This window comes from Patiria miniata, unplaced genomic scaffold, assembly GCF_015706575.1.
Source record: "Patiria miniata isolate m_02_andy unplaced genomic scaffold, ASM1570657v1 HiC_scaffold_3, whole genome shotgun sequence".
Taxonomy (NCBI): domain Eukaryota; kingdom Metazoa; phylum Echinodermata; class Asteroidea; order Valvatida; family Asterinidae; genus Patiria; species Patiria miniata.
In genome coordinates this window covers 21,692,882-21,715,893 of record NW_024037069.1, presented here as the reverse complement: position 1 = coordinate 21,715,893, position 23,012 = coordinate 21,692,882, and the positions used below count along the sequence as shown (strand labels likewise).

Genomic DNA, 23,012 nt, shown 5'->3' with positions numbered 1-23,012 from the left:
GGGTGCTACAGTGACTAAAGGGTTAAATACAGCTTTAACCAAAAAAACATTACCCCTCAACATCCCAGGCCCAGGAAGGAACAAGTTGGCAAAATTCACCCACAGAAAGTTTTTCTGGTAACAATTAACCACATTTGTTTTTTAAAATTAAACTGATTTTAAACAAATATGAATTTCTTCTATTATTTGCAAAATTGTGGAAATTGCATGAATAGCAGATGGAATTTTGTTGCCTAGTGACAGAGCAGAGGGCATTTTAGAGACACCTGTGCAACCGATTAGTCCTATCCAATAATTATCTTATTGCAACATTCTTTTACAACACAAAAACTACGTAAAAACCTCACAGCATCAAAAAATGTAGTCACGCAATCAGTCCATTATTCACTGTACAAAAGATCCAATTCACTGAACATCCATCTGTGCCCAAGACAGAAGAAAACATGGCCGGTGAGGTCACTTATTGAACATCCCATGTTGTCCTGGCTTGACCTGATCTGAGGTTGGAGGTGTGGAGGTCCGAATGTCCTAACTGGCTAATCTTTCTTGGCTTGTCCCTCTGAAATAACAGAAAGTAAAGACCAAATGTTAGAAAGCCAAATTCACAGGCTTTTCAGCTGTTCTACAGTTTATGTAGAGGAAAATAAAGAACACAATTTACTTGGTTAGCACACTGTATGGGATCCGTGCACAGATCCGTGCACAAGTACCCCTTCAACAGCCAGAAAAAAGAGAGTTGGGGGTGACCTAGACTGGTTCTTTGTCCATGCACTGTGTATTTCGAATGATCCAAAGTTATTTGGAGGCGGGGATTAGTCTGGGAGACCATCGCAAGTTCAATTCAAACGTATTTGCGCGCCGATGACGCTTGATGCTCATGCGTACAGTACTCGTACAGTACCCGCCGCACACTGTGTGTCCCGTCCATGGAGCTCTCAAAAGAGGTAAAAACGCACCCTCTTTTGTTGGCGCACGGAGCCCATAGATGGTTTTTTTAATTTTTTTTTTATTATATGCATCAAGACAACAGAGGCAAAACACATTAAACAACATGGGCTAAATTTACACACACATGATTCACTTTGATAATTTTAATGATTGTGCATGTGCGTGGCAGGATTTCACGTAATCTCTCACTCGCCCTTTCTCACAAAATCAGGATTAACTCTAACCGCCCTGAATCCTCCAAAATCCTTTTTGCAAATTGGAGGAATTTGCAGGATTGAGGTTACATGGCAAAAGTGGGTTGCTGATTTCGGAGTACGCACTGTGTCAAGGTCTTGGGCCGGACCTTGTGTTGTTTATGCTCAGCCGTGCATAAATTTAGCCCTTGATTATACTTGACATCCTCCACACTGCTCCAGGATGTCACTGCCTCTGCCTCAGCCTATTGACAGTCATAGCCGGAGGATTTTGCAGGATTCAGGCAGTGGTCACCCCTCCATGGACCATATTCAAGAAATAGCGGAGGAATTTGCAGGATTGAGGCTATATGCTATTTTTCCATGAGGCCAATTGGAGGATTTTGCAGGATTGAGGCTACATCCTAGCAAAAAGGCCTAGGGAGTTAGGGTTAAATTAAAAATAGGGCCCAATTTCAACGGCGCTGCTAAGCACACGATTTTCTGGTAATACAGCCTCCGTCTATTTCATGGAGACCATAAGCATAATCACAGCAAAAGGCACGCTTACTTTGGAGGAAAAATTTGCTTAACTTAGTGACGTAACAATAGAAATCTCCATGCACGTGCGACCGTTAGCACACACACGCTGTGCAATAGTGCTTAAGGTTAGCACATTTTTCTGCTATGCTAAACACAACTTTTCTGCTAACTGTTAAGCAGCGCCGTGAAATTGGGCCCAGGTAAGTTCTCATTTAATCCCTTCATTTTCCGTTACTTTCATTCGTAACCTAAATTAAATAATCAAGATAAAAAAATTCAGCATAGAAGACAAACAATTTTGGTGGTTGACAAGTATTTTGAATTGCATTGGACTTGTGCTTTGACCTGCAATCTGCAACTCAACTACAATTATTGAGAGTGCTCCCATGCCTCCAAAACCAACCAAATTTTTATCTTCAATCCTTCAAAATCAGTCCAAATCACAATAGTTATTTTGGGACACCTGTCATGACTCGACCAATGATCCAGTGGCAGATGATACTTACTGGGTACACCTTTCTCCCACTGCGTGACACGCATAGCGGTGTCCTCTATCTTCAGCGCCTCGGCTTTGTATTCAGGCTTCAGAGCACGCCTCAGTAGTCGAGCACACAGCGCTGAGTACTGGATATAGCTGCAAAATAAGAAAGATCAATCTCGTTTAACAATGTGACAAAACTAAAACAGTTAAGCATACTGAAAGGTTATCACTATCAGTCTCTGGATTTCAGAGTTTTCAATGATCAGCCCCTTAAATTTCTTTTTTGGAGGGTTGCATTCAGCCCATGCCAGTATACTACATGTACATGCTCTTAGTTAAAGAGGTTGTGGAATGCTCGAAGACATTTCTGTCATTTTTCGGGTATATGTAGCCTAAGGTGTGATGAAATAAAAACGACTATTGTTTCTGTCATGAAACAAGTACAAAAGGTACTTTTGAGAGCTGTTTTTCAGGTCTTGTTTCGACCCGAATGTGCAGTTTGTGTAAAAGTCGTCGTTGGGAGCAGCAAACAAAACATAGTAAATCGTGACGTAATAAACAGGACTCGTTTATACTACGCTGCATCGGGAGTCCTGTTTATTACGTCACGATTTACTATGTTTTGTTTGCTGCCCCCAACGACGACTTTTACACAAATTGCACGTTCGGTTCGAAACAGGACCTGAAAAACAGCTCTCAAAAGTACCTTTTGTACTCATTACTCATTTCATGACAGACACAATAGTCGTTTTTATTTCATCACACCTTAGGCTACATATACCCGAAAAATGACGGAAATGTCTTCGAGCATTCCACAACCTCTTTAACTGGGCTGCACTAAGTCCGAAAATTTGGGTCACTTAATTCTGTGTATTGCTCGCATTGCGCACGCGCGTGGAGCCTACCGACATGCTATAGCTTTGCGCCTTCAGTTACCAACGGTTACATCGCAGTGATTAAACTTATTTCTCACACAGTAAGTTACAATCATTTATCTTTACTGAGTTATTGGCATGATATACAAAACAACTGTTGACTGCTGTGATGTGGAATATGCCGTTGTTAACCCCCGCGGGGCGCATAGCACCCCTCAGGTGTTTAAAAAGTCATGTTTTAAATCACAGCAGTCAACAATTGTTAATTAGCGCATGAAACAACCAGTCCAACACCCTTTATTACTATGCTGCATCAATCAACTGTGTCCAAAGAAGCATCTGGTACCCAGTCTCTATTTCTACACAATTAACAAATGTTGACTACTGTGATGTGGGATATGCCGTTTTTAACACCGAGGGTGCAAAAACAATCGTGCCAATATGTCAAAAGAATAATGGTTCTAAGAAATTAAATCAGTTATTTGTCAGGGCTGTGTAACCCTTAGTGCAGCTTTTCCTGCCAGACATGAGGCTGAGCGGTTGCACATTGCATGCAGTTCTCAGTCGCGAGCGTGCGTGCAGGCTCTGCGCGCGTGCAGGCTCAACACGCGCGCATATGCAATGCGCGTTGTATATGAGGTTGACCATTGTACATCACTACATGGGTCATGAGTTTTTACAGACTGGGCACATGGCCATTCTCGACCAATGAAATTACAGTATCCAAAAACACATTTTTTCCTGAAATGTCTTCACATTGCCGGAGCTTCCTGGATTCGCCTTGGGTAAAATCACAAGATTAGGTGAACAATGACAGTATTTAGTGGCACTGCCACTGGCAGATAAGGCCAAACAAAATAATAGTTCTGCTTCCGGTTTCCCTACCTACCGTATTTTGACACTAATTTTTTTTATGGGAAAAATGAGGAAAAAAACCCATCCAAACCCACAAATTTCTACCTTTTACCCTTGACTGCACGCAGACGCCTCCATATGATCGTACACAAACAAAAATTGGCCAAAAAAAATTTAAAATCCCTACCTACCTACCCTATTTTGGAATGCCATGTAATCGGAAGCACAACTATTATTTTTTTTGGCCAAACTGACGTACGAGGAAAAAATGTTGCAACCTGACGCCACTTCCGCGATTGTGTACAAAGTCTATGGAGAGTCATTTCTTAAGTGTTTCTCAGTCATCAGTCTCAGCAATGGTCTTGGATTCATGTATAAAATGTATCACAATCATAATAACTTAAGTAGGGGAGTTCTGACTCCTGTTCCTTGCTCCATGGTTGAGATAAAATGTGGCCAATTTACTGGACTACCTCCGTAAATAAAGACCACACTTCCACCACGTACAAAAATATGTAGAACTTTGTCAAATTTTGATTTTCACATTTAGGCTTAGTTTGTAGTTTATTTTTGCTTTAGAAGCATACTCACCCTCTTCATAGGCTAATCAGGAAGTGCTTCCTTTTTCAGATGTCTCTTTTTTGTGAAATTTCCAGATTCGTTTGCACACGTTTGCGTATCAAAAATTTCAATGTGAAATTTTACAAAAATTAGACATCTGAAAAAGGCAGCACTTTCTGATTAGCCAGTGCGTTTATCTTCAACATATGAAGGCAGCACTAGTAAGAAGGAAGAAGAAGAAGAAAGAGGGCGAGTATGCTTCTAAAGTAAAAATAAACTACAAACTAAGCCTATCATGTGTAAATCAAAATTTGACAAAGTTTGACATGTTTTTGTACATGGTGGAAGTGTGGCCTTTATTTATGGAGGTAGTCCAGTAATAAATTGGCCACATTATGGGGCTAGGTTAGCTTGAGTAACTCCAGCTGACATGTTCCATATTCATTCACATGTGAATGAATATGGAACATGTCAGCTGGAGGGTGAATCAGCTGGAGTTACTCAAGCTAGGGGGTTCAGCTAGGGCTAGGTTACTTTGAGTTTGAGAGAGACGGCTGAAAAAAAAGTCCTCATGAAAATTGCAATTTTTATTGTTTTATTATGAACATTAATTCACAAAATACTACCTCATTCCTGCTTGACGCCACGCAGCAACCATATTTGAATTTGTTTTGATGAGTTTTTGTTACAAATGTGAGAAACCGCGAAAATTAAAATGAGAAATGATATGAACACTGCGTTCCCAAAATGTAGAAACTGGCTGGAGGTCGATTTAGTGACACACGCCCTCTGTTGTCAAGTGACTCATTAAAAAACCTAGAGGGCGCTATTGCAAATTGATAAATAACATTCAGTGACATTCATGTCATGGGGCAGCATAAAATTTGTTTTTATGAAACGGTACAGTGAACTGGAAAATCCCGGACCTGACGATGGACCTGTTTTGAGAATATGTTCCATGGACTGCTGTGAAAATGGAAGCAGAAACAAAGGGTAAAAATCCTGATTGTTGATGATGATGATGGAGTAGGCTACTTGTGAATTAAGTTTTGTTTTTCATTGTTTGTGTTGACTGTCTTTTTTATGTTTACATTTTGCCGGCCGCCCATACTTTCCTCCAGATCCATGCATCATATTTCATTATTTGGTTACCATCATTCCTATGATATCAAAATTGCAGAGGTGGAACAATTCCATACTGGGCCACCACTCATATTCCTTAATATGACTAGTCCGAGTAGCTTGGACCCAACTTATCGCCTTTTTTAACATTTGGACATGGTCTGGCGAACGCAAATTCCATCTTTGAACATTGACAAAATTTTGTTATGGGCCTGTCATAAAATTCACCATTCGCCACATTATATTTCAAACAACTCCAGATCAGGAAGACACTCCATCGCCTGCGCAGATCACGCAGACCTTTGAGTCTTCTACTGCTGTGATCAAATTCAGTGGGACGTGCCTCGGATCAGACTCCGACAGCTTCTCCTCGGAAAATGACGAAGAAGAAGAAGACGACGAACCAATTAACGAGGAGAGCTTTCCTGACGGAAGCCAACCAGACACTTCCAAATCCAACGCTAGTAGGACAGATTTGGAATCAACGCCGACAGCTAACTGGACGGAGGAAAGCTGGAAGAGTGACTCGGGGTTCAACAGCGACTCACAGACAGCCCAGAGTCTCAGAAGGGAGGAGAACCATGGAGTATCGGAAACGGGACAGGAATCAACAGATATCAGGCCTGATAATGAACGTAGTCCCAATCAAGTAGTACTCAATAAAACGTCAGTTCTAGAATCAACTATAGGCAATGATTGCATTCCCGAAACATCTGCAGAAACAGTTTCTGGTAATTCCTTATCGTCCTCACCCAAAGAGAATGTTTCATCGCAGGCTGAGGGTTCTCCACGAAGCACAGGCAGTGATAGGGGCACACATCGGGAGAGATTTAATCCATTCAACAGGGTCCCTTACATCCACGATGACCACTTTGACAACATGTCTAGTTTTCCGTCCGTCTCTGGCACCAGTTTTTCAGGAGATAGAGACGACTTTGGTGAGTTCAAAGACCCATTCTTGATGCCTGGAAAATATAATTGAATTAATCTTATATGAAGGAGGTTGCCTACACATTTGCTGAATTAAAAGGAGAATTCTTTTTTGGATCTAATATAAAACAGAGTTCTCACAGTCATGGAAAATCCTGGGGGGGGGGTCTTCCAGTTTGCATTCCAGTTAACTATGTATGCTCTATACTTGTTGCATGTTCACTGCACCATTGTGATGCTTTTGTGGTGCTCAGTGGTCTTGTGTCAAACTGGGAGGCTGGTTGGGAGTGGCACCCCTTGCCTCAGTGTGATGACTGGCTAGTGTATTGTAAATAAGCTCCAAAACAAAAATGCCAAAACAACGTACATGTACATGTAGGAATTGGTCATGGAAAGCCGTAATTTTGTCCTGGAAAAGTCCAGGGAAAAGTCGTGGAATATCATTTTATAATTCCGGTGGGAATCCTGAGAAAAAAAAATGTTCACCTTTGCAACACACACATGTTAATGTAAATTGTTTTGGGAAAAAAGCTATTTATTGGGAAGATAATGTTAACCCTAAAATAAACCAACTTCTTGGAGACAGCAATGGGATGAGACCTTGGTAGACTCAATAAAGTTCCCATCAAAAAATTACCCAAAGGGGGGGGGGGGCAGGTGTAATGTTCTGACTGTTTTGAATATTTAAGTGTTCACACATGTAAATGTATTTCTTTTTTTCTGCACAAAACAAAGACATGGTCAAATATAATAACTTTTATGCCAAAAATACTTTTTTTTAAGTGTTTCTCTTCTATTGAAGTACACATTTTACCGACAGACCTTGCATTCACATTCATATTGACAGCGTTATTACTTTGACCGTGTTGTTTAAGCATGGTAAATTTGAATAGTGTTTAAATGCTGGTTGCTGCAAAGCATCAGCGATACCATTGGCCTTTCCTCAAAGCTGTAATAAAAATTAATCATCCTTTTTTCACTTTCTGGGGAAGAAATCAGCTGGTATCTCTGGCTCAAGAATCACAAAAAGCCTTCAGTGTCTAAACCAAACGGAAATATTCTAAACATTAGCCTCAGGTTATAGGATTTAATGTTCATGCAGAACAAGGACCTAAATTTCCTCCAAATAAGGAGCCTAAAAATCTCCCTTTAAAAGCTGAAGCTGGTCACAAAACTTAAGTTTCAAAAACCCCTTTTGAAGTGTTATTGTTAAGCAATGCAGACTATACATACACATGTAGTTTTTATTTAATATAAATGTTGTTCACATTTTGACCTTTGTCTAACTTCTACATGCTTTCATGGATTTTGATGAAACTTGGATGCAGTGACACTTGGGTGGGAAGACACAATTGTGCATCTGATTACTGAGGTCAAAGGTCATGTAGGGGTCATTAGAGGTTAGGCCTTTTGAAACAAGAATAACACAAAACATATACATGTACATGTAGGCCTAGGGATTGACCGCGGAAAAAGTCTACACTTGCGATCGCAGATCGCTTGTTCTATGAGTGAATGGTGTTGAATCAATGATGAGGGGTATTTTTTGTGTGGCCAGGGGCACAAATAAAGACACATTATTTTGTCCTTATTATTGTTAATAATTATCTTCAACAAAATGCATCAAATTTTTTGTTATCACTATTTTATAACCATTTACAGCATTTTGTCTTATTTCTTTTCTATGAACCATTAACCAAGTCTCTCTTTTTTTTGGAACAAATGTGTGTCCCTAGTGCAGGAAAAGAAAGTGACTAGCAGCTTTGATGTGGTACTTAAAGAGTCTTTTTTTTTTCTCCCAGGTACCCCACGGCATGAGAATCAGTCTACCTCCAGTGACACTGACACTGAAGTCAGTCTCCCATCCAAGGATCTGGATCTTGCACTGATCACCAACGAAGATCTCGGCATCACGGAAGACCACTTCTCACAGCCCGAGGTGTGGCTTTGTTTGTTATTTTTGTCCCTTAAATTCCTTGTAATGGTTAAAAAAAACGGGTTGATGGTTTGGGGAAAAAATGTTACTTTTCTTGTATACAAAAGAATGTAACATGACACTCTGTGTGTTGTATTTTGTAGGGACTGTAGGGTCAGACTTGTCTTTATAATTTGGGGTTTTATTCTGTCCTGAATTTGTTTATTTGTTTGTTTGTTTATTTGTTTGTTTGTTTGGTCAGGGATGTTTTGGGTTCTCCCGGGTTGAGGAGCTGGAGGTTGCCATAGAGCTGTGCAAGGAGTCAGTCAAGGAGACTAGAGAGCATTCAGAGCAGCGGCGGGAACTCATCAGTAGGCTGGTCCAGCTACGCATGAAACTACTAGAAATCAAGGTTAGATCATTCAAGACTCCCCTTCATATTGTCCTCAGCGTCCAGTGGTCACAACCAGTGGTGTAGTAGAGTCCATCACAAGTCCAGTCACAAGTCGAGGCCCAATTTCATGGCTCTGCTAAGCACATGATTTGCTGCTAACAGAGCCTCCGTCTATTTCATGGAGACCTTAAGCAGTAAGCACAGCAAAAGGCACGCTTAGCTCAGAGAAAATATGTGCTTAACTTAGTAATGTAATAGAAATCTCCATGTGTGCGTGACCGCTAGCACATCCACGCTAAGAAAAAGAGCTCAAGGTTAATACAATTTTCAACTGTAGTAAGCACAACTTTTCTGCTAAACTGGTCAGCAGCGACGTGAAATAAGGCCCTGATCTCAAGTAACTTAAGTCAAAGGCGAATTATGACAAGTAATCACAAGTCAATCAAAAGTCACCCAGTCTCAAGTCAGGTGATAAATTATTACATTTCTTTGCCGTAGATATATCCATTGTTATTTGTGATCTGAACTTTGCGAATTGGCTTTTGATGTCACTTTTGATAGACTTTACTACAAATCGACAGTTTCTGCTACTGTCTGTCCAGAACTACATTGTAGCTCGGCCTTTCCAGAGCTTACGACTACTCTTATGATTTGTATTTTCTAGGAAGGTCCCGAGGACGACCCCGACATCAAGCAGGTCCTAGGCCACAAGTTTGTCAAGAGGAAAGGCAAGAGTTCCAACCACCAATGTGAGACCTGTAACTCAATCATCTGGGGCATGCTGCAGAGCTGGCACAGGTGCATAGGTGAGGAATCTCATGGAAAATTGTCTTGACCTCTAGAAACAAATTGGGTTTAAGAAAAGGGCTTTCATCAACTACCTGAAATATGGCCAAGATTCTAAACCCATCCTAAAAGTAGCCTCCTTTCCTCATCAAATATTTAAAGAGAAGAAGCCTATGGTTTCTCAGCCATTTTTAGCATTAACCATTTGTTGGTAGCCAACTTCAATACTTGAATGATTCGTCAGATTTTTCCATCTTTATTTTTGTGTGTGTTTGAAAAGCTTTCAGAATTGAACAGATGTGCTCCGTATTTTGAAAAAAAAAGTGTACGTGAATATATGAATAAGTTAACCAAGAGATAGTCATTGGTTATCTTGTATACCCCACCCTCTTAACCCTACCTGCCTACTGAGTTTGACTAAGAACGGTACCAAGTCCATCGAAATCCATCGTCGACTGTGCTTCAAATAATGCTTCAGGACCAAATCTGCCAAAATCCACCACAAATCTTCCACTGCTATAGGTGGATTTTGATGGACTTGGTACTCATCATGGCTCATCTGCCAAAATGCCCAAATTGGGGGATGGATTTTGATGGAGTTGGGAAGGTTAGGGTTATTGTAAGCCTGAGCCCTGATTATGAATAGAAATATGGATTTACGTCGAAGGCACATGTAAACATTGATTACACTTTAACACTGTTTACAGGCATGCAACTTTTCTTCGGATCCGCTGATATTCTCGTTTTTTCCTTCTCATGAATGCCATTACAAATTGAAAAACACTGTACAAAGTCTTGTGTGGTTCCGTTTTTTTCTAAATTCCCAGTTGCATGCCTGTGTTTAACTCTGGCAATTTTTTGCTAATAACTGTTTTACAGTATCGCAAGCATGAATCAGGCTTGAGATTTATACAATTGAGATACTAATCCTATTTTTTGTCCCCTGCTTTCCTCACCAGAATGTGGGTTCAGCTGCCACAGTAAATGTCTCAACTTCGTCAAGCGGCAGTGTGCCAGCACCAAGGTGGGTACCTTGTAGGGTGGGTCAACCATTTCCCAATGGAAGGCGCTTTCGTTGTCTCTGTGCATTTCATGGAGCAAGCTATTTTGTTGGGAAACAGTAAAACGAATAATCATATGCAATGGATATGTGCACATATGCAGTTGAAACTTGGTTATGGCAATGTATATTTGCAAACACTATAAACAAGTTCCAACATTAGGGAAGGGGGTGGGGTGGGGAGGGGGTTGGGGGGGGGGCTTTGAGGGTGGGGATGGGGGGTGTTTCCACACAATTTAGCAAGACAAATTTATGGCAGATTTTATCCACCCTGACTCTACTAGAATAACAATGTACTCAAAACCAAATGTTGCAGTTAGAAAGTTTGCTTTCTTTAAAGGTAGAGTTAGATCATTGCAGCTATCCACAAAGTAACTGACACAATTATTGTTGAAAAGCTGACTTGGTTTAAAGATAGTAATGGCAATAAACTCCCTGTGAAATTTTTCTTTCTGGCATGCTGTCATTTTGAAGAAAAAAATAAAAGAAGGCCATTTCCAAAGATGCGTCAATTGACACATTTTTGGAAATTTCCATCAGTAGTTGGTATGTCATTCGGCAAATCTGTGAATGGTTGTGCGCAAGCGTTGATTCAATGCGCACACACGCGCAGTTGCCATCATTCGTCGGTTCAGTGCGTGACAATCGGCTGAAGGAGAACGTGTCCCGGATGCTGATTTCGGGCGCAATTCAAAACATGACTCGGCAACTTTTGAATTGAAATCGAGATCCTAGAATATTGTTTTCTCGGAATATACAGCATTCACTGAGCTAAAACTTCATCAGGTTATTAAGCACCCGTCTACAGATTGTGAGCACTTTTGTTGCTTCAAACAAACAAAAATGCACAAATGACAAGTGATCTAACCTACCTTTAACAACCTGTGAGTGTTTACATGTTGCTTTTTTAATCCAAACCTGGATGCTTTGTGTGTCAATTGTATTTCAGGTGACGCACCCAGTTTTAACAACACATGTAAATGCGGTTTGTTCAGATGAGTTTTTGCAGTGTTAATTCCTTTAAGCATTTTGCATTTAAAAATACACACCTGTTGTTATGAAGGACATGTCACATGACATGCTGTACGCTAATCCCACTAAAGGATAATGTCACATGGCTTGCTGTCCACCAATCAAATTAAAAGGCTAATGTCACGTGATATTCCCTTACACCAATAGTAATAAAAGCGAATATCACAGATTTGCTTTACCATTTACTAATCATAATTCTTTTTAATTCTGCTGATCACAATACTTGTGCAATTAACGATTGTTGTCCACTCAGGGATTGTGAGGGCCCGTCTCAGTTCATACCCGGGACGAGTTCTGGACAAGTTATGGGTAGAATAATTCACTTTGTCTGAAAGAAGCTCTGCATTTGTCCCCGACATGTTCCGGGGACATTTTCATTAGCAACTGCTTGACTAACCAATACTGATAACTTCATTGCAGGAAGATTGCAAGGAAGTTGTTCAGAATCCTGCAACTTATACCCGATACAATATCTGCAACTTGTCCGCATCCCGGATGTGAACTGAAGCTTTGTATCATATGTCTATGAAAACTCTCTAAAACCATGAATTGCAGCACGCTTCAGAAAAATGAACTGTTTTATCAACACCATAACATATGTTCTAATAGCTTTATAATGTATTTATTTTGCATTGCATTACAAAGGCTAGGCCAGTACCCAGCGTTACCATGGATAACAAAAACACACTTGCAAAAGCACAGGTAGTAATTGTGTAGAATGCCTACACTGTTCCAAGCTCTCATCATTTCAAGTATTTCAAGCATAAGTCATTTTCATCTTGCGCTACTCTTGGATTAACGTGCATATATACTAATACTTAATCAACCTTCAAATCATAATTTTTCCATTACATTGGCACAAATTAACAAATTTTGGCACAAAACTAAATTCATAATAATAATTAATATGCAATTAGTATCAATCAACCATTGAAACTAATCACAAGAAATTACATCCGGCCTCGTAAGCCATGGAAAATTGTACCTTATACTAATGCCCGTTCTAGACGCCGTGCTACCGCCGCGCCAAACTTAATTGAAAAGAGTGTGGCAACAGCTCGTCAAAGCACTGCAGGTACTCTAAATGCCGAACGTATTAGTCGAATCTTCATCTGGAGTAATGGGCCAGGTGAAAGCAGTTCAAGCAGTTCAATGAACCCTCAGCGCGATCAAAATAGACCCGCCAATTTCACTCCCCATGATACAGACGTGAGAGAGGGTATTGTGAGCATGCGCATTCCTAAATTGTTTCCCCCAACTTCTAATTGAATTGAGTTCGGCACGGCAATGGCATGATGTTTAGAATATTGCTGTGCCACTGCCGTTCGGAATGACGATAGCGCGGCAGCCCTGTCGAGCCAAAGGATGGTGCCGTGCCGAACTCAATTCACCGAGCCAAGTGGTTCTAAACGCTGTGATATCGCCGTGCCGAATTTAAAAAAAGGCAAACTAATTGAGTTAGGCATGGCAGTAGCACAGTGTCTGGAACGGGCCTAACATTAATGGATCCATCAACACTATTCAATAGCAGTTCAGAACACTTTAATTTCTGGTTACTGACTAGAATGACCATGAATGTGTAAAACCCCTCCATGTCTGGTACTCATGCTTCAACCTTTCTTGCAAGAAACCAAATGCATAATAAATTTTAAAAAACAGCGCTGCTACATACAATTATAAGCTTATTCTGTTTGAGAAAATGATTTTGCTATGCGAGGGTGCGAGACTGCGAGGGGGCTTACCAAAAAAAAAAAATTGAAAAAAGTAAAAATATTTTGCAAGGATATGAATATGATTCACTAGATACTTTAAATAACTTTTTCAACATTATTTCGGTCAAAGAAAAAAAACGACATGCACTAAATGTTCACATCTCATTATGCGAAAAATGTAGAAATCACAATCTCATTGTCATGGCAAGGATGTTCACTATGCAGCCATATTTCTACTTTCATAAATTTAATCAAGCAATGTATTTTATTTATGTTAAATGAGCTCTGTTGCAACACTCTATTTCATAGTCTTGTACAGTAACATATACTGTAATAGTCAATTTTTTCCCCTTTCTTATTTCAAGTTCTACAGAAAATTGAAAGTACTTTCCTAGTGAACCTATATATCCCTTACATTTTGGCTAACACCGTTACATTATGGCTAACAATGTACTGTACTGAAATCGATAGTAATATCTATTGTTGTGAAAGTGGAAGACACCCCGGTATAATAATAATCATTTAAGTGACTAAGGAAATGTTTTGGCTTTCTTTATTTCTTCCCGTCATTAGAGTGATACAAGTGAAAGCAAGGCAAAAGAAACGGAAAGAAAAAGTGCAGTTTTTATGTTAATCTGAGCTTGATTTAAAAAAAAAAAAGGGAACAAGGAAGTTTATAATCAGGATTAGATAATTAATAGTTAATGTGAGTTTTGAAAAAGAGGCACATAAGATAATGCAAAGAAAATATTTTTAAAATTGTAAATTAATCAGTAAAGTAATTTTGGTGTGTATTTGACCTGATATCAATATTTGATGTCGCCAAATCTTCCCTGTGGCTATTTTCTCTCATGTAGTAGTCTCTTATAGTAAAACTAACTGCAGGGTGAGTAAAAAAAAAAAACGAAACCCAATATGTTTTAGTGAAGTTCTGCATGTAGCACTTTCAAAATCTAGGATATGAAAGCCCAATTCAAAAGCTTTCTTTTAGTACAAGAATTATTCAAATCACTCCTGTACTTTTCAGTTACAGAATTTTGAACACAACCAGCGTTTTCAGGTTCTGTCCATGGATCACAAAAAAGGTGTGCGTTCTTTCAGCAAAACAAAAACAATTCACACATATCCTTATGTGATTTGTTTTTGTTTTGCTGAAAGAACAATGAACTTTTTTGTGATCCGTGGACAGAACCTTAAAATGGTGGTTGTGTTTAAAATTCCGTAATTTCAAAAGTACATGAGTGATTTGAATGATTCTTGTACTTAAAGAAAGCTTATGAATTGGGCTTTCACATCCTAGATTTTGAAAATGCTACATGCAAAACTTCCCTAAAACAATGGTCCCAACATTTGGGTTTCGTATTTTTTTACTCACCTTGTACACAACATTTCTAATAACAAATGGACAAATGCATATTGACATTGCTAGATTTCAAATGTGCTGTATTATTTTTGTGTTTTGTTGGCAGATATCTAAACGCGGTTATATCGTGGATATTTGTCCGGAATCAGGGTTAGCAGCTCAGAATTATCGCTGCGCAGAATGCAGAACGCAACTGTCTTTCAGTAAGTCATATGAACGTTCAACTTCAATCCAATCTTCCTGTGAAAGAATAACTAGGAATAATCAAACCTGCTGCTCTCCTTGATTATGCATTTGTGTCAAGCCACAGTAGATATTCTGTGATTCGTTTCATTTCCCTGATTGGTTTTAATCAGAGGGTGACGTCTCAGAGCCGAGGCAATGTGACTATGACGGTCATTACTACTGCAGTCTGTGTCATTGGAATGACACGGAGGTCATTCCTGCCAGGGTCATCCACAACTGGGACTTTGACACGAGAAAGGTCAGTTTTCTCTACAAAGAATCAACTTGTTGCAATCCTCTTTGTTTTGGTTTTTTTTTTCCAAGACTTTCTTGACAACGTCTCTGGTGCTGCAAAGACAAAGTTTCCTAATTCCCTGTGATCTTTGTCTGGATGCTCTCTTGAAGTGACCTTTCCGCTAATAATGCTCTTAATTGAACCTTACCCTTCAAAATCCTTCAAAATCCACCGTTAGGTTGTGGAAGGAAGGTACAGCCATGTCACTGTTGCCTTACATTGGGCTTGATGCCCCGTTAAAAGTGTAAATATCAAGAATTTGCCATGGGGCTCTTCCACAGTGGTGGATTTTGCAGGATGGTTTCTAGCAGAAACTCTCGGGGATTAACGGTCAAGGTAAAATTGCCGTGTCCGTTTAGTGAACTCCCCATATACCTAACTCCCAAGACATGTTCTGCATCCTCCACGATTGTGCCTAAGACATGTTCGTTGTACTTGAACTGTTAATTGATGAGTGGCTGAGCTCTACCGTCCTCAATCAATCTCAAACTCTCGGGGATTAAAGGTCAAGGTAAAATTGCCGTGTCCGTTTAGTGAACTCCCCATATACCTAACTCCCAAGACATGTTCTGTATCCTCCACCATTGTGCCTAAGACATGTTCGTTGTACTTGAACTGTTAATTGATGAGTGGCTGAGCTCTACTGTCCTCAATCTTGCCCAATCTTCCAAAACCGGGATTTGGAGGGATAAGGCCAAGTAAAGTTATCTTTAGGAAATCAGACCTCTTGGATTATCGGCCCACCCTCCAGCAACCTACACGAATGAATGGACTTTTTGAAAGAATTTGAGAGCTAAAATTGGAGGTTTAATGGTTTCATAAGCTTGAGAACCAAAACAAGAAGATTATGCTAAACCACTGTTGTTTGTGTGTTGGTATAGGTGTGTCGGCAGTCCAAGCAATACCTGAAGCTGATGCAGCGGCGAGCAGTACTGTGTGTACAGGACCTCAACCCCATGCTGTTTAACTATGTGGAAGAACTCAGTCAGATTAAGGTGGGTTGTGCAGTGTCTAATGACTGGACCACAGAACTTGTTTGTTTCAACTACATTGGACTAAAAGTTCATGTGCTTTTTGGCGCCGAGTGCACTTCATCTGCACCCAATTTCATGAATCTCATTGTAACTTATGATGCATTGCAGTGCTGCGACGCGTCACATCCCTACGATGCGTCAAAGCTGCGACGCATCCTGCGATTCATTTCACAAAACATGTTGTAAGTGTGACGCATGGTATGGGTATTTATAGCACAACACAGTAACTGTTATATGTATTTATTCAACGTACAGTAATAGTTGTCTGATTATCAGCAAAGAAGAGTGGTTGGGTCTCCTCTCAAAAAGTTGTTAAAACGTAAAACAAAATGGCAGACATATGATGTAGTTTAAAGGAAAACAAGCTTGCGATGGACTGTATAGCTACTTTGCAATTTCAACTGTAATATTCCAGGCTAATTCATAGTTACTTCAATGCATTTCCATTTACAACTTCACACACATTGTCTCAGTTTTATAGTCTCGTTTATGTAATTTTATTGGCATAAAACTGGCTAAGAAAATGACGCTTCTTATTTTGCAATGACCACAAGATACATCATAACTTGCGACATGTTTTAAGCCGTTGTCAAGGAACTTATGACGCATTCAACACATCGTTAAGGTTTGTGAAATGGATCATACGATGCATTGCAAGTTGAGATGTGTTTCGCGTCGCAGGGCTTCTTGAAATTGGGTGCTGAATGTACACAAACCCATAACATCTTCGCAGATGAGATGCACCTTAGGTTAGACACAAAGCAGCAGTGAAAACTAAGTGTCCTTTTAGCACTCTTTTTCACCACTTGCGTCCGGAGTCCATAAAAAAATTCATCATCACGCCAATGTTCAATATTTTTCCCTGCAGAAGTTACGTGAGGAGATTCTTATCATGAAGATGTACTTTCTGTCCTGTAGGAAGGCCATGGAGGACAAACTCTTACTGCAGGTATGGTCTGCACTCATTCAACTTCTTAGCTTTCCTGAAACTCTATCAATAAGTGTCTGGCGCAGGTCGAGTCTTTGAGAATGTGGGTTTCTTCTGTTCAGAGGATTACCATGGGAACATGGTTTGGGCAGATTTTCAAAGTATTCCTTACCCCTAACCCTCCAGGGCATTTTAGCTCGAAACCCTGCTAAACGCAGCAACATGCAACACTTGTCAAAATGACAAGCCTGCCCAGTGTAGCAAGATCCATCAGGCCAAAAGTCTAAAGGCCAAACTGCCTCAGAGTCTGTGGTCACCGAATGCAGCAGGATACAACTGTGGCATGTTCAATGGGACTTAGCTCTCAGTGTCTCAGAAGTGGCCATTTATGCACTGGTGTTGGTAGCTGAATGCATCAAAGTGCACCAGGATTTTCCACTGGATGCACTGTGTTGCATCTGGCAGGGTTAGGGTTAAAGACTTCTGTTGGTATTTCTTAGGAATTTGAGGTGGATCCAGGAATGTATATCCCTATCAATCTGGGGTAATAGTTTCTTGTGAAGTGCTCTCAAAATTCTGACTTAAAGATAACTGTGAGGTTTGTTATAACTCTCGTTAACCCTAACCATGCTCACTTCAAAGATTCTGGATAATTCAAATGAAGCCTTAAGGGTTATGGTTAATACAACTCTTTTATGAGATTCATGCTTGGCGCAAAAGTCATTGCAAACGTGAATCATTGAAATCTTGGGAAGTTTATCAAGTTTACAACAGTTAAACACATTTCAACATTGGCAAATGTCTTGAGACGTTGAGTATAATTTGGCCTGTATTTCCTCCCGCAGTTGCAGAACAGACCTCACTTTGTAGACAATCCAGACACCTACTCCTTACAGGATCTCATCGATGCTAAGGATGGTACTCTCTTAGGGACACTGTCTGGTATCCATGGCAACTATGCTGTCCACATCAAGATAGAATGCCCGGTAAGAACTGCTATAACAATTTGAAATTCACTACTGAAAATACGATCCTTGGTGACCTTTTTTAAGTTGACCTGAAAAACAACAAAGAATAAATTTCCTTGACCATTGAGGAATCATTACTGGTCCTTTCTTTGAAAGAGTCTTGTGTAATTATTGTGACAAAGAAACAAAGAATATTTGTTGCCGCAAATCAGGAGTGATTTTTCAGAATTTTTTTTTCTGGATTATGCCTGATGTTGCTATTTTTGTGTCAGGATTTTTCCTGATTTTAGGATTTTTATATATAGCAAAAGAAATGTGAATTGCAAGCGGTGCCTTTAGGCAAATACAAACCTATACCCATAGACCCTACGTTGCTCTGGGGCCCTTAGCAATTCTCAAACCCTCTGCCGATTGTTTTGTGGATTTTTCGTTTCACCCAATCTCACCTCTGGCAATATCTTTTATTTTGATCCCCCTGACTTTTAAGCCAAGAAAGGGGGATCTGGCAATAGTGTATTCCTTCTGTGTGTCCATGTGTATGGGTAGGCTTACATCGCGTTATGGGAAGTATTTTATGGTAAGGCAAAATAGGACCGAGTTATGGGGACTTTCTGCTGTCCCCACAGCGTTTTCAGTCCCCACAAATACCTCGTAGAGACAAATGTATGTCCCCACAACAAGACTGTGTGTGTCCGTGTGTGTTCCATTTTGGTTAAGTTAACTGTTTAGTGCTGTCATATGAAAAGATCCCACTTTCTTGGCTTAAAAACCAAACTTGGTGACAATAATCTTTGGATAGGGGGACTTCAGATGACTTGCGACATTTGAGGTCAAAGGTCATCTAGGGGTCAAATTAGGTCATTGTTGATTTTGGTTAGGTCAACTGAAAAGTGTGCTTACTAACTGACTGTATGAATACTGCCAGCGTGCCAGGGGGATCATGCAAGTTTGACTTGCAGTATTTTTTAAAGTTGGAACCAAAAACTGAAGAATTTAGACTCTGTCTTTCTTGCTTGTATTTCCTATCTGATTCTAGCTTTGCCAAGCCAGAGGGTTTATCTGTGAGTTGTGCAACTCTAATGAAGTCCTGTACCCATTTGATATGATTGCCACTGTCTGCTCACATTGTTCAGCAGTATTCCATAGGTAAGGGCATTGCGATGTTCCTATAACAAATGCAACCTTAATGTTGCAACTCTAATGAAGTCCTGTACTTGTTTTGATATGATTGCCACCGTCTGCTCACACTGTTCAGCAGTATTCCATAGGTAAGAGCATTGTGATGCTTCCATAACAAATGCAACCCTAATGTTGAAACTCTAATGAAGTCCTGTATCCATTTGATAATGATTCCACCATCTGCTCACACTGTTCAGAAGTATTCCATAGGTAAGGACATTGCGATGTTTCCATAACGAATGCAACCTTAATGTTGTAAAACATCAGCTAATTTTGCTTGAGATCAAAATCCTTCAAAATGTAATGTTTCTTACACAGAATGTAATGTTTAGTTGTAAAATGTCCTGAAAAAAATCCTTTCAACTTAACCACGAAGGGAAATGACTAGGTGCATTGTAGTAATTGTTTCTTAGTTGAACAAAGAAATTGACCGGAGCGGGGTTTGAACCTGCCACCTTCGGATTGAACAAAGAAATTAACTGTAGCAGGGTTTGAATCTACATTATCCCGCTCCAGTCAATTTCTACATGTTTGTTTCTTGTACCTCCGTCATTTTGCCTCTGAAGAAGAACTTGTTATGTTTGCAACGTCTGGCCGCAATAATTCCTTTATTTCAGGTCAATCCAGTCGGCAAGCAGTTTTCAGCTTTCCTATTAATTTTCATTTTTCTGAAAAAATCTTGTTAGAATTCAAGTTTGTGAATTGAAATTTGCCATCTTTTCATCAGAAGGTGAACTTTATTTTCAGGAAAAAAAGTTGCACAAATCGCTGAGTGTCAATTTGTGATTGTTCTCCGCATTGCATCTCTTTGGATTGGTTCTTTTGCAGGGATTGCTTCTACAAGTGTTCTGGAGAATGCCCCAAGTGCGAGCGCTTGTCTAAAAGAACGTCGCCTGAGGGGAGATAAGAGTAAGATGCGACAAGATGATGTAATCTGACATTTATATCGGTATATCAATAAATGTATTATTCCAAACTATATGCCAAATCTTTTCAAGCTTGAGCTCATCAATAGAATGAACAAAACTAATTTTTTATGAATCTCCAAAAAAAGAGTTAATCAGAAATTAAAAAAAAATGGGGATATATTGAAATTCTCGAAAAGTTATTTGGAAATTTTAATTGTTTGAGCTGAGTCAACCTTTCTTCTAATGAGCTGAGAGCTTCATATTTTAAATTGCCTTTTTCTATTATAATTTCAAACGTGAGGAGTGTTTTCAAATGTTCTTTTGTTTAATTTCTCCCCGATTTATAAATGGATTTTAGTGCAACAGAAATCCCTTTTTACTTCCTAAAGAGTGTAACAATATTTCCTATCTGCTTGATTTAAACCTAAGCATTTGTTTAAGTTGTACACATGTATAAAAGCTAACGTAATTTAGGATTTTAAAAAATAAAAACTATATACCTTTTTTATTTCTTTTTTGGAATACCTCAGTACCAAAACTGTATTTTTGCTGACTACATTTTTACCAATACTAATTATAAAGCATTTGGCTTTTTAAACATTTACTTCTATTTTATGCATTCACGCAATCAGGCTGGATTTAAAGAGTCGAGAATGTATTTACCCCCAGCTTTTTTTCCTAGTCCATGAGAGTATTTAAATGTAAAAAAAATCAAAATGATTTAGATAACAGTAAATTATTGAATGGGATTTCAATCATCTGAAGAAACTTTGTGATTATGTAAAGCCAAACTTTACAAATAAAGATGCATGCCCCATAGGATTTGTTCTCCTAATAAAGTTTCAATTTGTATGTTTTGTTTTAACAAGAAAAAAAATAATACTTTTCCCCCTTTTTTGGGGCGTCTGCAACCCTCTTAGCAGGAATCTTCTTTAATTTTGTGCACATATGCCCCCCCTCCCTGCGAGAGCAGAATTGTTGTCTGGCATCTAAAAATTTCAAGGTTGTGAAGAAAGTATTCAATAAGGCCCCCTTTACACAGGGCTGCGACCTTTGTACCACCTATGAGCGACCAAAAATGGCCAGGACGCTCAATGGTCGCCTAAACCCAGAAAATCCTGTTTCTATGTAACTGCTCCAGCGATCCTTGTGCCTCCCTTGAACCACCAAAACTGCAATTTTCGGGCATTTTCATGTCGAGCTACGAGCGACCTGTGCGTCCACTGAGCCACTTGCCTGCCTCCGCTGTGCTTCCATTGTGCAACCTACGGCCATGGTGGCTCGTGGTCGCCAAATGGAGGCACAGCGGTCGCCACAGTCATCGTTCAATGCACGATATTGATCGGCCAAAGGAGGCTCAAGGGAGGCAGAAGCATCGCCAAGATCGACGGCAACCATTCGGCCTCCTTTGAGCCTCCAACGGCGACCTGGCCAGTTTTATGGTCGCACAAAGGAGGCCCAAAGGTCGCAGCCCTGTGTATTGGGGTCTCAGTAAATGCTGGTGCAATTTTTTTTCGTTTGATGTCTCGTACACAAATTAATAACTTAAATATATTGCTAGGAAAATGGCAATTGAAAAAAAGACTTTTTTTTCTCGAGATGGAAAAAAACACACAAGGATTGAATCTTTTAGGTAACATTCCATGTCCCTTGTGATGCCAATCTGATGTTATTCCCAATACAGTAAAATATCTAGTTGCATGAGAAATGTTCGTGATTTTTCTCTGAATTTGATGCCGATCTGTTGCATTGTGGTTTTAAAAATTCTTGTACCTTAATCTATGTTTCCAGGTCTGTAAGAAGGCTAAGAAAAATAGAACCAGCTCAAAAGTGGATAGTGCATAATGTTTTTGATCCAACAGTTTTCAACCGTATGCTGTGAACAAAAATAATTATCCTTTTTTGGGAAGGGATTGTAAATTATAAAATAGACTTTTATTAATGAATGCCAGCTTATTTACAAATCGCCAGAACAAGTGTTTGAAATTTTAATTTTAATTATTTTTTTACATATCTTTTAATCTACAATTATTTATTGACTACTTGCAAGTGTTCTCAGGAATGGCAAAGTAGTGAATATTTGGATTGAATTTGAACTTGTTATTTGGGTGGGGTTTATTTTTGGGTGGGGGTGTTTGTTTTGATCTTTTCCAGAGAGGTTTGGTGCCAATGAAACGGGAAAGGGAACAATTTCTTTTCACCAATGTTTTCCAACTCGTGTAAAACCTTCCCTGTAATTTGTTTTTACCTTAAAGATTAATTTATTTATCACGGATCTTTTTAGATTCAGTATCCATTTTTACGAAGTCAATATTTATACATGTTTTAAGCAATGATGCAGTATAATCAAGTGATTTCTGCGGCGTGATTTCAACCCTTGACCAATCATGTTGCTTCCTTGGTCCATGTTATCTGTACAATTTTGTCGTAAATATTTGAATTTCCAGTATTATATTGTTACAACAAAATTGGTGTGGTTTTTGGTGCTGATGAATAAACCGTTTCCTGAATCTATCAGATGTTTTGCAGTCCGTTTGATATTGTTTTTGCCTCTAGTTGTTTTCCCCTGTAATCCATGTTAAAGCATTGTGCAGTTTTCTGAAGGTTGCATGTCCGAATCCCAGTTGTAAGAATTGTTTCTTTGTCGGCTGAAAAAAATCTTTTCCGATGAATTTCCAAGATGAATTTCCATGACTTGTAATGCGTGAAGGGAGACGCCTATAAA

At 39.4% G+C, this 23,012-nt stretch overlaps 1 protein-coding gene across 1 annotated transcript; it reads left to right on the top strand.

The window, feature by feature from the left end:
• The first annotated feature begins 5,264 nt into the window (after positions 1 to 5,264).
• LOC119737890 (differentially expressed in FDCP 8-like) lies at positions 5,265 to 22,806 on the top strand. Its single transcript, XM_038212535.1, is given in 16 exon segments — positions 5,265 to 5,429; positions 5,819 to 6,496; positions 8,291 to 8,427; positions 8,666 to 8,815; positions 9,462 to 9,603; positions 10,543 to 10,607; positions 11,593 to 11,619; positions 12,321 to 12,377; positions 14,857 to 14,953; positions 15,107 to 15,234; positions 16,152 to 16,265; positions 17,173 to 17,253; positions 18,078 to 18,218; positions 19,237 to 19,346; positions 20,208 to 20,256; positions 20,258 to 22,806. Coding segments are annotated over 16 exon segments (2,055 nt in total). The 5' UTR covers positions 5,265 to 5,410; the 3' UTR covers positions 20,318 to 22,806.
• Positions 22,807 to 23,012: the final 206 nt, after the last annotated feature.